The sequence below is a fragment of the Myotis myotis genome, unplaced genomic scaffold (assembly GCF_014108235.1).
Source record: "Myotis myotis isolate mMyoMyo1 unplaced genomic scaffold, mMyoMyo1.p scaffold_m19_p_11, whole genome shotgun sequence".
In the NCBI taxonomy this organism is placed as follows: domain Eukaryota; kingdom Metazoa; phylum Chordata; class Mammalia; order Chiroptera; family Vespertilionidae; genus Myotis; species Myotis myotis.
In genome coordinates this window covers 1,579,342-1,594,049 of record NW_023416315.1, presented here as the reverse complement: position 1 = coordinate 1,594,049, position 14,708 = coordinate 1,579,342, and the positions used below count along the sequence as shown (strand labels likewise).

The 14,708-nt window shown below is 58.7% G+C and overlaps 1 protein-coding gene across 19 annotated transcripts in view; it reads left to right on the top strand.

Moving 5' to 3' along the window:
• Window positions 1-14,708, top strand: part of GRB10 (growth factor receptor bound protein 10) — a 104,604-nt gene that overhangs the window by 63,838 nt on the left and 26,058 nt on the right. For 17 of the 19 annotated variants that reach the window (XM_036327255.1, XM_036327253.1, XM_036327250.1 and 14 more), the window contains 3 exons: window positions 8,634-8,853; window positions 11,419-11,502; window positions 13,503-13,719. In XM_036327255.1, coding sequence (XP_036183148.1) covers window positions 8,669-8,853; window positions 11,419-11,502; window positions 13,503-13,719 — 486 coding nt within the window. In that variant the 5' untranslated portion in view covers window positions 8,634-8,668. The remainder of the gene's footprint in view (window positions 1-8,633; window positions 8,854-11,418; window positions 11,503-13,502; window positions 13,720-14,708) is intronic. The other 2 variants (XM_036327257.1, XM_036327247.1) reach the window with 1 other exon arrangement.

Genomic DNA, 14,708 nt, shown 5'->3' with positions numbered 1-14,708 from the left:
CCCCAGCACATCCTGGGGAGCCAGCCCCTCTCCCGGCTCCTCGTTCTGGGAGATGTGCCATTTCTTTTTTTTTCTTTTTAATATATTTTATTGATTTTTTTACAGAGAGGAAGGGAGAGAGATAGAGAGTTAGAAACATCGATGAGAGAGAATCATCGATCAGCTGCCTCCTGCACATCTCCCACTGGGGATGTGCCCGCAACCCAGGTACATGCCCTTGACCGGAATCGAACCCGGGACCCCCCAGTCCGCAGGCCGACGCTCTATCCACCGAGCCAAACCGGTTTCGGCGAGATGTGCCATTTCTGGGAACGGCCTGGAGTGCTCTGCTGGAGCGCCTCTCCCCATCCCCACGCCTGGCAGGCCGGGCCTGCATGCTGCCTGCCCTCTGCCTGCCTGCCCTCCTGTGAGCAGGCCTGTCTCGGACCGCGCTGCCGTGCGCTGCGCACAGCCACCTGGGCTCTGGCCTGGGGATCGCGTCCTGGTGGGGCGCCGTGTTCACCCACCCGTTCTGCTGCTGTGCTCCCTCCCCTTCCTGGGAGGAGCCCCCCTCCTTCCTGCAGGCGGTCTCCCAGGAGTGGCCGCTGAGCCGGGAATGATATTTCCAGATGTGGTGGGAGCCGATTCAGAGCCTCCCCGCGACTTCATTTTCGGCTCTGCCGCCCCCTCTTGGCCTGTGGCCTGAGACCCCGGCACGCGGAGGTGGCGGGGGTGGCGTCTCTTTTGTGGGTGTCCATCGTCCCAGGGCCTGGACCCGTGTCACCCACGCCCTTGGTGCTCGGTGACTATTTGCCAAACGCAGAGAAACAGGGGCTACGTGCACGGGTTTCACGTTTCTGGAGTTAAAGTCAAGGAATCCCGGGTGTTTCACACCGAATGGGGTCACACAGACGCCCTGGTGTCTGACCGCCTCCTAGAAGGTGGTGGCGGAGAGCGTGGTGCAGGCATGTGGCCCCGGGGCCGTGCCCTAGGTCTGTCCTTGGCCCCGGGCTGTTGGACGAACACGGGTTGGACCTGGAAGATGAGCACCTTCCAGAGCGACACGTGTGGACACGACGGCGGTGTCCGAGGGGCTCCAGGGCCCGCAGTCAGCAGGCGGACACGACGGGCGGTGTCCGAGGGGCTCCAGGGCCCGCAGTCAGCAGGCTGAGAAAGAACAGGCTGCGCAGGGAGGGGCTGGGGCGCACTCAGTGCCCTGCCCCCTCTGAGGACGTGCTGAGAGTGGGTTTCTGTTCTTTCTCCCTCTGATTGCCCCTGAGAGCAGGAGCAGAGATTGCACAGGGACCTGCACTGTGTCACGTCAGCAGTGCTCAGGCCCTGGGCCCCGGCCTGGGGGCCGTCACCCCTGGGAAAGGGGAAGGCCTGTGCTGTGGACGGCCCCGGGGCAGAGCGCAGGTCGTAAAAGACCTGGAGGAAGCGGAGGGGGCGTCCAGGCTTCCTGCGACCACGCGGCCGGATGAAGCCCCACAGAGCAGGAAAACGAGTACTCCTTCTGCTCGTGTTCCCTGGCCCCCACGGCCGGGGCTTGAATTTCCGGGACGGGAAGCACCGAGGGGCATGGCCGCCTTCCTGACTTATCTGCCTATGTATTGACTTTGGATAGGATTATCCTCGAGTCCCTAAAACACAGATTTAGACCGTTCGTCGCACTGAAGCAAAGTCCAGGGCGATTAATTATTATCTCGCCTCTCCGCTGTGTGCTCTGCGGTCCAGGTAGACCTGTCTGGCTGCCAGGGCGTCTGCCTTTGACTCTAGACCTGCCCTGGACTTTGTGACGCCCCCTTCCCTCCCAGGGCGCAGTCTCCGGAGCTGCCACAGAGCCCGGCTGTAAGAACCAGGCATTTGTCCGCAGGGGAGACGGCGGCCCCTTCCCCAGGGGCCCTGCAGCCAGCACTCTGCCCACTTCCCGCCTCCGCCCCTGGCTGCTCTGGGAAGCGGTAGCGCAGACGACACAGACCTGCTGTGTTTCTATAGGTTCTGCCCATCCGGCCTCCACCGGCGGCCGCGCCTGCACGAGGCAGCGTAAACCTGAATACCTCGCGTAAGGGATGAACGCCAGGGCACGTGCCTGGGTTGTAGGTTCGATCCTCGGCCCCAGTCGGGGTCCGTGAGGGAGGCGAGCCATCCGTGTGTCCCTCTCACGTCAGTTTTCTTCTCCCTCCTCCTCGCTCCTCTCTCTCTCCCCTCTCCCTCCCACTCTTTCTAAAAATCGATGGAAAAATATCCTGGGGTGAGGATTAACAACAACAAAAACGAATGAGTAATATTCCATTGCACGGACGGGCCATGTTTTGCTTCTTCCCTCGGTGGACAGTAGGCTGCTTTCACCCCTTGGCGGTTATGCTATATGAATTATGAATCACGCTACTGTGAACCTGGGCTTACAGATATCTCTTTGAATCCTAGCTTTTAATTTTTTTGTGGGGGGAGTGGAGGCGGGGGTAGGTAAAAACCTATTTTTACTTTTTAAAAATGGCTCAGTGAGAGAAACACCCGATTCAGCCTGACTTTCTTGGTCTCACGATGGAAGATTATAATCACGGCACACGCAGCCACCACATTTTTGCTGCTGCTTTGTGTCCAAACAGCTCTACGTGGGGAAGACGGGGCCCATGTGGTGGGGGCTCGTGAGCGTGGAAGATTAATCGTGTGCCAGAAAGGCATTTCAGTTGACTGTTGAGTTATATTTGCACAAGGTTTTACTTGCTTAGAGGTCAACAAAAATAGCTCGCCGGCCGAACATGATCCCGGCTGGAAATACTTGGGCGCTGGACGCGCGGTGCGTGTGCGACGGAGGCGTGTAAGAGCTTTGGCATTCGCGCATGCGTTCAGGAACCGCCGCGTACAGCGCCGTACAGAGAAGTCCCCCTTTCTTTACCCGCGTCGAGTCCTCTGCCCCCCAGACATGTGGGTGGGGGCTCCCCTGCTCAGCAACCCCCTCCCACCCACACACACACACCGGCTGGGTGTCCCACGGTTCTTTGAGCTCTGGCGTGACCCAGGCCTGGCTCCGTCATTTGCTAGGTCAGCCCACGCCGCTCGGAAAACGGTGTCCCTCGGTCAGTAGTGTGTTAGAAAGGTGGGAGTCGGGGACGGCAGGGGGAGGGCCGCGCAGGGCGAGGGGGAGGCATGGAGTTGTGTGCTCTCTGAGGGTGCCAGCTCCCAGCCTGAAACCCTATCCCCCAGCCCAGGAGCTCTCTGAACCCCATTATTTTAAGAACCAAAGGCATTTTATTTTTTTTTTTAATCCTCACCCGAGGGTATTTTTTCCATTGACTTTTACAGAGAGAGTGGAAGGTAGAGGGAGAGACAGAGAGAGAGAGAAGCATCCATGGGAGACAGATCGGTTGCGTGCCTCCCGCACACGCCCGATCCCGGGCCAGCGATTGAGCCTGCAACTGAGGCGTGTGCCTTGCCCGGGAATCAAGCCTACGACCCTTCGGTCGGGGGCGATGCTCGAACCACCGAATCAAACCGGCAAGGGCTGAACTCCATTTTGCAGGGTTTTACACAAATTTCACTGCATAGCACGATGGAGGAAATCATCTCTGCTGGTGATTAACGTCAACCCCCAGCCCATCTCTCCCCAGGAGGCCAGGAGGGTGGGGCTGAAAGCTCCGCTGTCATGTGGTCGGTGCCCTGAGCCACCTGCCCCCTTCACATGGCTTCCTGGGGGCTCTCGTATGCATAAACTCAGGTGTGGGGGCGAGGAGCGAGCTCCAGTCACAAAAGAGGCTCCGTTCACGTGTATAAAATGGCTGGCGTGGTTTCAGGAACAGCCGAAGGCCGAATATTAGGAGGAAGTTACCCGGTGCAGGGACCTGGTCCCGCAGAGGAAGATTTTATATGTATTCTTATTTTCTCAGAACCTCACAAGTGCCATCTATTCACTCTCCTCGGGGGCGAGTCTGCTCTTAACCACTCTCACCCGTGGGGGTTTAGCTGTGTAAGCAAGCCCGCCCACCTGCCTCCCAGTGAGAGTGTGCCCGGGACAGAAGCTGGGACGACACGGGAGCCACTGCCTGCGAGAGACGCCGGCGGGGTCCCCACGGGGCGCACAGCTCCCATGCGTCCTGAACACACCACGCAAGGGAGCCTCTCACCAGGGGCCAGACTCACGGTGTGCAGCGGCCCCGGGGGTGTCAGCACTGCTGTCTAGTTAGAGCGGGCACTGGGCGAGGCTGTGGGCGCAGCAGGTGTCGAGCAGGGTGAGGTGGGGCCTCAGCCTCGGCTGGGCTGGGCACGGCCTCTGCCTGGCTCCGTCGGTGGAAGAGACTCACCCAGGATAGCTCATGAGCCAACCCCGAGCTATTTTTGCTGCCTGTCCATCCCTTTGAGAGCCGGTGGCCTCGGTGTGCTGAGGACAGTGAGGCGAGATGCACTGGGGAGCTGAGGTCAGATGAGCTGCCCAGTTAGATATTTGGGACAAAAGTCGACAGCCCGTTTTAGGTCGGCCTATTCCAGGAAGGAAGGGAGCTGTGAATAACTCCACTCACGCCGTGTGGTGTGACCTATATTTGTGCGGTCAATACACCCTCAGAAACGTGTGTGAAGGGAGCAGAGTTACAAAACCGCGTTCCCGTCCCCTCCCAGCGCTCCTGCCCCAGGCGCCTTCTCGCGGCAAGTGTTCGGGCGTCGGGTTTGCAGCGAAGGGACATTTAGTGTTCACATAATGCCCGGTTATTTGATTCTCCCAATCAAAGGTGATTGATTATCGATCCTCATGGGCTCGCCGCCCCCGTGGACCAGCCCACGGAGGGTGAGCCCCTGGAGGGTCTGCGAGGAGTGAAGGCCCCTTGGGAATATCTTAGAACGGGGACAGCTTAAAGACGGTGGAGAAACACGGTCTTTGGAGCCGATTCTTTAAAACCCCAGTTTGGACGATTCCACTCCGATTCCCCCTTAGACTGTATCAAAGTTCAAATGAAACTAAGGAATCAGGAGGCTCTTGCCATCGCAAAACATACAACGCTGATGGGCCCACAGGGCGTCTTAAAGTGTGTCCCACCCTCGGGACTTTAGATTCTTTAAAGAGTTTTGTGTTTGCTCTAAGCAGCAGAACAGGCACGTGTGAAGCCAGCCGACACGGGGGTGGGTCTGCGTGTGGAGCGTATCGCCCACGAGGCGCACAGGGCCGGGCCTGGCGGGGCTGAGGGAGACACCGCTCGGAGGGGAGCCGCACTCGCCGTGAGCACCTGTGCTGCGCCCCCACTCGGGCGTCCAGCTCACTTTTTTGATATTTCCTTTGAACAATGTCAGCATTGCCCCACGCTCTGGGAAGCCCAGGGCAGAGAGGGGAGGGCAGGAGACAGGCCGCCCACGTGCTGGGCGCAGCCCCGGCGCTCAGAAGCACCGGGGAAATAACTCAAGTGGGAATCCGCCCGAGGGGACCAGGGCCTTTTCTTGGGAGAAATCTGTCAGCCAGACCCAGCTTCCTGCCTGACCCCGGGCCGGTGAGCGTGATGAAACGGCCTTTGTGTCCACGGGCTTTCCCTGTGCGTGAGTAGGGGCGGCGTGGCCGCGTGGCGTGCCACCAGCTGCACATGGGAGCCGCTCAACGGTGACGGTGAGCGGTGCCCACCCCCTGAGGCCGGAGAGGCCTGGTAAGAGAGAAACCGCACGCCCTTCGCAGCGGGGACAGGGCGCAGGGACCGAGTTGGGTTCCGGAGCTCACGTACAGCTGCGACTCATCAGCTGAATGTGAGTGGAGGACATGGGTGGCTTTAGGATGGATACATACATTCCAGACCTTTCCTGGACCCCCGGCCTGCGAACGTCAGTATAACTTGTACCTTTCCTTGTAAGAGGAACCCCCTTCCCCCCCGCCCGAGGTCTCAATAACTATACAAGGCGTTTGGTCCCCGGTTGGCAGCTGGCTCTCAGGGCTCAGCCATCAGCCATGAGGTGCTTCCTCGGCTTATGGACGACAGCTCATCTCGGGACACACACACCCACGCACGCGCGCCTGCGGGGGCAAGGGGACCATGGGTGGGTGCCCTGTCCCTCCAAGGTCCTGGGTTTCTGTCAGCCCCTCTTCCCCACTTACCCTCCCCTCCTGCCCACCCCTGCCCCCAGGACTCAGCAAGAGCTCTGCCTGCTGACTTGGGTGTCCTCCCATGTGATGCATTAAATATTAATGCTGTGGTAATTATTAATTATTAATTCAGCACTTTTGTCCTCTTAATATCTGGCCACGGGATTAATATTTGACTGCTCATAACCTGACCTATAGCAATGCCGTCGTCTCCCCTCACGGGCTGGGAATGCCGGGCCCACAAGCTGGTTTCACCGACTCGGACTTGGGGTCCTATCCCACCCCCACCCCCTTGCAGCCCTGAGCTCCGGCCCCCATCCTCTCCTCACAGCACGTGCTCGGGGCCTCTGTGCTCGGCGTCAGCAGCCCCTGCACCGCCAGGCCGCCAGCCGTCAGTGCTTCCGTCCCCTCCTGTCCCTCTGGCTGTCCTCCTCGGGGCCGTGTGTGACCTGTCAGAGCCGCCTGGGCAGGTGTCGGCCTTTGCGTTTTGTCCTGCCTAGCTGTGCCCTTGCACCCGAGACTTCTGTGCAGGGAGCAGGAGACGGGAGGGCCAGGGTTCTGGAGAGTTCTGTGAGCTCATTCACTGGGCACGCACCTGGGGAGCTCCAGTGGGGAGCTGCCAAACTTGTTTTCCAGTCCCAGGCCTGCTCCTTCGCGCAGGCCGCGTGGTTCCTCCTGGCCTTTCCGCGGCCGGGGCGCCAGGTTAACAGTCACCTTCAGATTGCGCTCTGAGGAGTGGAGGGGCGAGGGCTAATAAATAACGCGCTCCAGTGTTTGCTGTGCGCCGGGCTCCGCGACGGAGCAGATAATAACTAACCCACTGCTCGCGCCCCCCGTGCCTTTGTTCACCCCCAGCGGGAAAACAGAAACCAGGGGCCCCTGGGCCAGGGCTGGGTCAGCACGTGACCCCGCTGCTCTCCGACCCGCCAGTGCGGAGCAGGCGCCTCTGGGAGGTGGAGGGTCTTGCTGTCATGAGCTCGGGGCCCCTTGTTTGTTAAGTGGGTGTCACATGGGGCCGTTAGGGGAACAAATGAGCCCGAATACGTGACCAGCCATGTGCTGCCGCAGAGTCACCTCAGCTGTTATTTACCGAGTTGTTAAAAAGTGACAGATCTGGAAAACACAGAAAAATGGGGTCAGTGTTATTACAGTGTATTGGGTTACCAGTGAGCGAAACTAACTCGGCTGGAGCACGATTATTCCACGGCTGTTGGAATGTTGGACAAAGCTCCCAGCAGGAAGCAGCCGGGACACGCACAGCTGCCCGAGCCCGACTCCCACCCCAGCTCCCAGCTCCCCCCCTGCCCCGGCCCTTCCCTCCACCCCAGAGTGTGCTGGGTCCCCGGCCTCCCCACGGATTAATTAGCAGGTTCTCCGGAGAGACGGAACCAACGGGGTGTGCATTTACAACACACATGTACCCCATACACATGGTATTTCAGGAATTGGCTCACATGGTTGTGGAGTTGCAAACCCAGACGCTGTAGGATGGGGCGGCAGCCTGGACACCCAGGCTGGAGCTGCAGGGAGTCTGCAGGCAGGATCCCCTCTTGCCCAGGGGACATCAGTCTTCTCTGGCCTCCCACTGATGGGGGAGGCCCGCCCACAGGGGAGAGGCCTTGGCAGCACTGCCTAGACCAGCCGTGGGCAAACTACGGCCCGCGGGCCGGATCCGGCCCATTTGAAATGAATAAAACTAAAAAAAAAAAGACCGTACCCTTTTATGTAATGATGTTTACTTTGAATTTATATTAGTTCACACAAACACTCCATCCATGCTTTTGTTCCGGCCTCCGGTCCAGCTTAAGAACCCATTGTGGCCCTCGAGTCAGAAAGCTTGCCCACCCCTGGGCTAGAACCAGTGCCTCTGACCGTGTCTTGGTTCGTGGTCCAGCCAAGCCGAAGCATAGAATGGTGCACCCGAGTCTCCAGGTGCACGTCTGTCTGGCGTTCTCCGTCGCTCTTAACGGAGCTCTGTGTGCCGTCCTCGCGTCTTCCTGCGGTGGCCACAGGCTCCCTCCCGTGAAGACCTCCTCTGGCTCTCAGGCCATGGCGAGGGCAGAGGAGGGGCAGCTGGGGGTGCCCGGCCACACACTGAGCCTGTCTGCCATGGCTCTCCTGGGCCAGGGCTAGGGTCATCGTTTGGTGTTGCCCTGTCCCTGTCTGCCTGCTTGATTTTCAGGGAAGGGGGATCCTGACTGGCCTACTCAGGGCTCTGTGTCCACCTGTGATCTGGCCAGCTGGACCAGGGTAGGGGGCCCAGAGGCCAGGGTCGTGGGGTCATGCTGGGCAACTGTGGCTGAGGCTGGGCCACCCACCCCAACAGGTATGTGCGCTGAGCTGGTAAAGGGTGTCTCCTGTACCGGCAGGTAGAAATGAAGTTGGGCTATAATTATTGAACTGCCTCTGGAATATCAATCAGTATGAATAAATGTCATAGGCATCAGTCCTTACTGAAATGTATGCTTCTCCATTTTGCTACTGTGTCCTCAGATGACAGTTTTCAATGCTGTGGAACCTGGTCGCTAAGGTGCGCATTTGGGTATGACCCCTCACTGCTACTAATGTTTCTTTTCCACTTTGTCTTTTTAATGCCCAGAGAATGACATTGACCTTGAAGGTCTGGTGAATGATATGAATACATCTTTGGAGAGCCTGTGCCCATCTGGCAACATGCAGTCCGAGACGGTGCCCCTGCGCCAGAATGGCCAGCACACCCGTGGCCAGCCGCTACCTGCAGGAGCAAGGCCCGCGGAGCCGCAGGCGTCTGCGCAGCAGAAGGTGCAGCGCTCCCAGCCCATGCACATCCTGGCTGTCAGGTGGGAGCCCGGGCCTCGCGGGGGTCGCGTGGGGGCAGAGCTGCTGCTCTCTGCTGGTTACGTGGTGATGGGGGTGGTGGGGGTGGCCTCGGGGGGCCCACGGGCAGATACAAGCCTCTTCCCCGTGTAGCGTGACTGCACTGGGCAGGGCTTGGTACCTGGTTCAGCTTAGATGACGTATTGAGCCGGGCGCGGGGCCAGGTGGGAGGATGTCAAAGAAGCCGTCAGAGGAGACTGCTCTGGAAAGAATGAAATGGCCGGGCAGTCAATGGAGGTATCCAGGCCTCACTGCCCAGAGCAGGGTCCAGGACCGGGGGCCGTCAGAATGGCACCACCTCAGACATGTGACGAACCCCCAGGGAGTGAGTGGAGGAGCCTCTGGGAAGACGGGGCTGGAGGGAGGGACCGGAGGAGAGTTCCTTGCAGAGGACGGTAGGTCTCTGAGCTGGGTGAGTCCAGGAAGGGGGAGAGCTCCCGGCAGTGGAGCTGCTCCCGGTGGCAGGATTCCCTTCCTCTCTCAGGTGGATACTGTCCCCGTGTAGGTCACACCGATCTCCCTTCGCACCGTCCTTGGACAGGCAGCAGGGACAGGATGCTAGTGAATGAGCCTCCACCCAGGCAAACCCTGCATGAGTCCACTTCTGGGCGGAACCTCAAATAGGCCGGCACAGCAGCAGAGGGGGTGGTGGCTGCTGGCAGGGGAGGGCGGCCACGGGCACGGGGCCCAGCCTGCATGATGAGAGCGCCCTAGGGACGCGGTGTGCGGCGGGGCCCGCGTCAGCAGGACCGTGTTGCACGCTGAAAAGGTGGGGTAACAGGTATAAGATCCCAAACCTTCCTTCTGTGAGAGGGCCAGCTGAGCGCTTCCTGGGCAGTGCCCGTGCTTCCTGCGCGTGCCCTGCACTTCCTGCGGGTGCTTCCCTCTTCGTGCGTGGGCTTCGGTTCAGTACCGAGCACTTCTGTGCGTGCCCAGCGCTTTCTGTACGTGCCCCCGCCTTGGCTGCCTGCTTCCGGTATGCTTCCGGAACACTTCCTGTGCGTGCCCAGAGCCTCCTGTGCGTCCCCTGCGCTTCCAGGGGTGCCTGTGCTTCCTGTATGTGCCCTGCATTTCCTGTACGTGCCTCCCCTTTTCATGTGTGCGTGTGTGTGTGTATGTATGTATCTGCGTGCACTTCTGGTACAGTGCCGAGCACTTACTGTGCACACCTGTGCTTCCTGTGCGTGCCCTGCATTTCTTGTACGTGCCCCTTTCGCGTGTGTGTGCATGTGTGCGTGTGTGCATGCGTGTGTGCACTTGCGTGTGCACGTGTGCGTGTGCGCGCGCACGCGCTTCCAGCACAGTGCCTAGAACTTCCTGTGCACACCTGTGCTTCCTGTGTGTGCCCTGCATTTCCTGTACGTGCCCCCCCATTTCGTGCATGTGTGTGCGCGTGTGCATGCGTGTGCGCGCGTGTGTGTGTGTGTACTTCCGGTACAGTGCCGAGCACTTCCTGTGCACACCTGTGCTTCCTGTGCGTGCCCCCACTTCTGGTGCTTGCCGCTGCTTTGCGTGCTCTGTGCTTCCTGTGCATGCCCTGCGTTTCCGGTCCTGTGCGTGCAGGTCACTTCCGGTGTGTAGTGTGGGGTCCCCGTTTCCCAGGGTGTAGGTCTCCACGGGTCTGTGAGGCGAGTGGCGGGGTGGCCCTCAGAGCCCAGGTGAGGAAGGAAACCAGGCCTGGGATGTGACTTGGCCCTCGGTGGCGCGTGGGGAGCCCGGATGCAAGGCCAGGCCCAGGGCCCTGAGCGGCGGAGATGCAGCGAGCATCGTGCTGGGTCCCGGGCCCAGGTCGGGGTCCTCGCCGACGCCAGGGCGCTGTCACCAGGATTGTGGAGGAGCGGAGGGCTTCCCCACCAGGGCCAGGCCACCGGCCTGAGGGAGGAGTGGGCTGCGGTGGAGCAGAGGGCGCGTGTGGGACCCCGCCTGTCTGCTCTGTCTCCCCGCCCTCCACCCCCCCAGTGTCTGCTCCATCTCCCTGCACCCCCCCCCCCCGTGTCTGCTCCTTCCCCACGCCCCCCGGTTTGTCTGCTTGGTCTTCACGCCCCGCCCCCTGAGTGTCCGCTTGGTCCCCACGGGCCTCCTGCAGCGGGGGAGGGCTGTCCTCCCTGCACCCCCCACCCTGGGTCTCTCAGCCGTTGTGATGTCCCTTAGCTTAGCTTTGGACAGTATTTGTGAACTGCTGTAAAGTCAACTCTCAAACATCATTGATGGAGGCGAAACTCACATCACATAAAAGGAAGCACTTTGAAGCTCACAGTGACGGACACGCAGTGCACTCCCAGCCTGTGCAGTGCCCTCGCTCTGGCTGCAGGACATTTCCGTCCTCAGGAAGTCCCCCCGTCAGCGCGTCCCGTCCGCGCTCACAGCCCCGGCCACCGCCCCTCAACAGCCTTGCTGTGGGTTCATCTATTCTGGACATTCCACTCAGTGGAACCCTGTAACATGGGACCTTATGTATCCAGCCTTTTTCATTGAGGATAATGTTTTGTTTGTTTGTTTGTTTTTTAAGATTTTATTTTTAAATTCAGTTTTAGGTTCCTAGCAAAATTCAGAGGAAGATACAGAGATTTCCTGTACACTCCCCTCCCCCATCGTCAACATCCCCACCAGAGGTATTGTTAATATTTGTTATAATCGATGAATCTGCCTTAACACGTCATCATCACCCAAAGTCCCTCTTACCCGTTAGGGTTCCCTCCTGGTGGTGGACGTGCTGTGGGTTTGCACAGATGAATGGCAACATAAATCCATCTTTAAAATATCACACACAGTATTTTTACTGCCTTAAAACACATAGGACTTTTTAAATGCTCAGGAAAGCCTACTAAAGAGGAGGTTTTGTGAACAACCGGAGCGTTAGAACGTCAGCATCTCCTACTAGGAGTCAAAACAAAGTCACATTGTTGGGCCCCTGGTTCCAGGTCTGGGCAGGAAGGCACTGATGTGGGCGTGTCTGGGCCAGGGACACACATGACAGCTAGACGTCCGCCCAGGCAGAAGCTGTTACAGGGAGCGTGATACTTGTTAGCAGGGAGACAAACCCGCTGGCAGGGTGTCGGGGTGGCGGCTGTCACGTCTTCCAGGCGCTGGGCTCCCTTGTGCCGTGGCAGCACGCACGTTGGATGTGGGCATCCCTGCCGGGGCCACGTAGCACGGCCGCCCAGGCCTGCAGGACCCGGGGGACCTGTGGAAGGGCCCCAGTGTCTGTTTCTGTCCTGGCGCACCGCCCCCGCCCACCCCCCCCACCCCCCGCAAGAAAGCGAATGGACCATTTGTGTAGCCACGTTGTAAAATTAGCGAGAGAGCGGTGGGCAGACAGTCTCCAGGAGTGGTTCCCCTCGAGGTCTGCAGAGAAGGACGGGAATGCCCAGCGGGGACAGGGACCAGGCGGCCCCGCAGGGCAGCGCCTGGACAGAGAGCGGGCTCCCTCCCAGCAGAGCCCGGTGCCTGTGGGCCGCCGCTGCCCGCAGGATCCCTGGGGCGAGGAAACACAGGGCACTTTGCACTGTTCTCGCTTTCACTTTGAACTTGATTTTTCTGCTGTTTTCCTAATTACATCTGATTCATCATCTGTGTATGTTTTGCTTGGTTGTATGACAAGTGAGGTTTGTGTTCCCGGGAGGAGGGAGCTCTGGAGAGACGCCAAGGAGAGGGCGGTGCAGTGCGATCAGGAAGTGGCTCTCGGTGGTGCGAGTGGGTGCAGCAGGGCATTCCTGGGAGGGCACAGGCCCGGGCTTCTGTGCTTCAGGGTGGACAGCCACGGGCAGCATCTCCTTCCAGTTAGTTCAGTCTCAGCGGCCTCTTTGTGTCACTAAGCTTTGAGATGAGGGTGCAGGAAGTCTCTGCGAATATTTGTATTGGGTCAGAGAAGTGCTCATTCAAAGTCATCGGAAAGCAGTTGTTATGCTCGTGAAAATGCCCTTATTCACAAAACCTCTCCGCATGGCAGGTCTTCCTGGAACAGAAGTGCTGAAGGCACCGTCTGCGATGGGCGTGTGCGCAGTGCTTCTCGCCTGGGTCGGGGAACCTTTCCCCTTTGAGTCTGAGATGGTAGTTTTTTCAAAGTGTTTAATTGTGGCAAAATACACATGCCATACACTTGACCATCTGGACCATTTTTAAGGGTACAGTTCCAGTGTTACATATCTTCACATTGTCATTCAACAAATCTCCAGAACTTGGCCATCTTGCAAAATTAGAACTGTCCCCATTCAACACGAATGCCCCATCTGGCCTCCCCGGGCCCCAGCACCCACTTTCCACTTTGTGTCTCTGAGTTTGCTGAGGAGTGAGCTCATATAGGATTTGTCTTTTTGTGACTGGCTTCTTTTAATTAGCAAAGTGTCCTCAAGGCTCATCCATGTCATAGCATGTGTCAGAATGTTGTCCCTTTTCAAGACTGAATACTGTCCCTTTTTTATGGATGGACCCCATTTTGCCATCCATTCATGCGTCGATGGACACGCGGGTTGCTTCTGCCTTTGACTGTTGGGAATAGTCCTGTTGTGGCCACCCCGTATTTACTGACCTATCCGAGTGCCTCTGTGTCTTGCGTGGGACTGCCGGGTCGTGTCGGGCGGCAGCTTTTAACCGTGGTCATCTCTCCTCCCAGGCGCCTGCAGGAGGAAGACCAGCAGTTGAAAACCTCGTCGCTGCCGGCCATTCCCAACCCTTTCCCAGAGCTCGGCAAAAAGGAGAGCCCCGCTGCGCTCGCGTCAGGCTCGGGCTTGGGCTCGGGCTCGGGCTCGGGCTCCGGCTCCGGCTCCGGCTCGGGCTCCGGCTCCGGCTTCCTGCCGCCTCCAAGCCAGCCCCAGCCCCCGGCGAAGACGGTGAGTGGGCCCCAGGCTGAGCGCAGGCTGCTGGCCGTGGGCAGGCACATGGGCTTCTTCCGGCGGGAAGAAGGGAGAGAAACAGATCTTCTCTCTTAGTTCTTTTCCTCTGGCAGTTACGCTTGTTGCCTTGTACGACTTTTTAACTTATTGACCAAAATTTCATTTATTAAGTCAACGGTGTATCTATATGTTTTAGGAGTCTCATAAAAGTGATTTTTAGAGTCAACAGTTTGCTTCTGAAGAATGAATTTTAGTTTTCTGAACCATTTCACCACCACATTATGTGTGACTCAGTCATGGGGGGTAGACGAGGGGTTCAGGGCTGGGCTCTCTCGGGCCCCTGCCCGGCAGTGAGCAGGAAGTTAGTGTCAGACACGTGCCCAAGGTCAAGGCACCAGTAATCAACTCGTCAGAGATGGGCTGGCGGCTCCGTCCCTCCTGGTTGGCAGGGCCTGGGCCAGGGTGGGTCCCAGGCTCAGAGGGAGGCCCGGGGATGTCCTGTTTGTGTGTGTTGGGAGGGTTGGAGGAGTAAGTATAACAACTGCCATGACCACGGCACTTCTGACGCCCACTGAGGGCTCTCTGTGTGCCAGGCACTGCTCTAGGTGGCGTATTTTTTATTTGCTTATATGTCTGTTTCCCAAAACAACCTAAGAGGTAGGCGTCAGTGTTCTCTCTCTGTAGCAGGGAACTGAGGCCCAGCTCTGAGTTGATGGAACTTAGATGGGACCCGGTGTGAGTGTTAGATTTGGGGTGCATGCTGACCTCAGGCTCCAGAGCCTCTGATTTTAACTGGGCCCTGATGTTCTTTCTTTTCAGCAAAAGTGTTTCAGAAGTTCCTTTGCCTTTTCTGCTAGAACCGTTCCCTTCTACTCTCGGTATTTTTCCACGTTTGCCGTGAAGGGAGATGTACCACAGTCCCTGTTCTCTGAAAACCCTCCCGTCCCGTGCGAGGCAGGGCCGGGCGCGCTGTTAGGAAGGCGTTT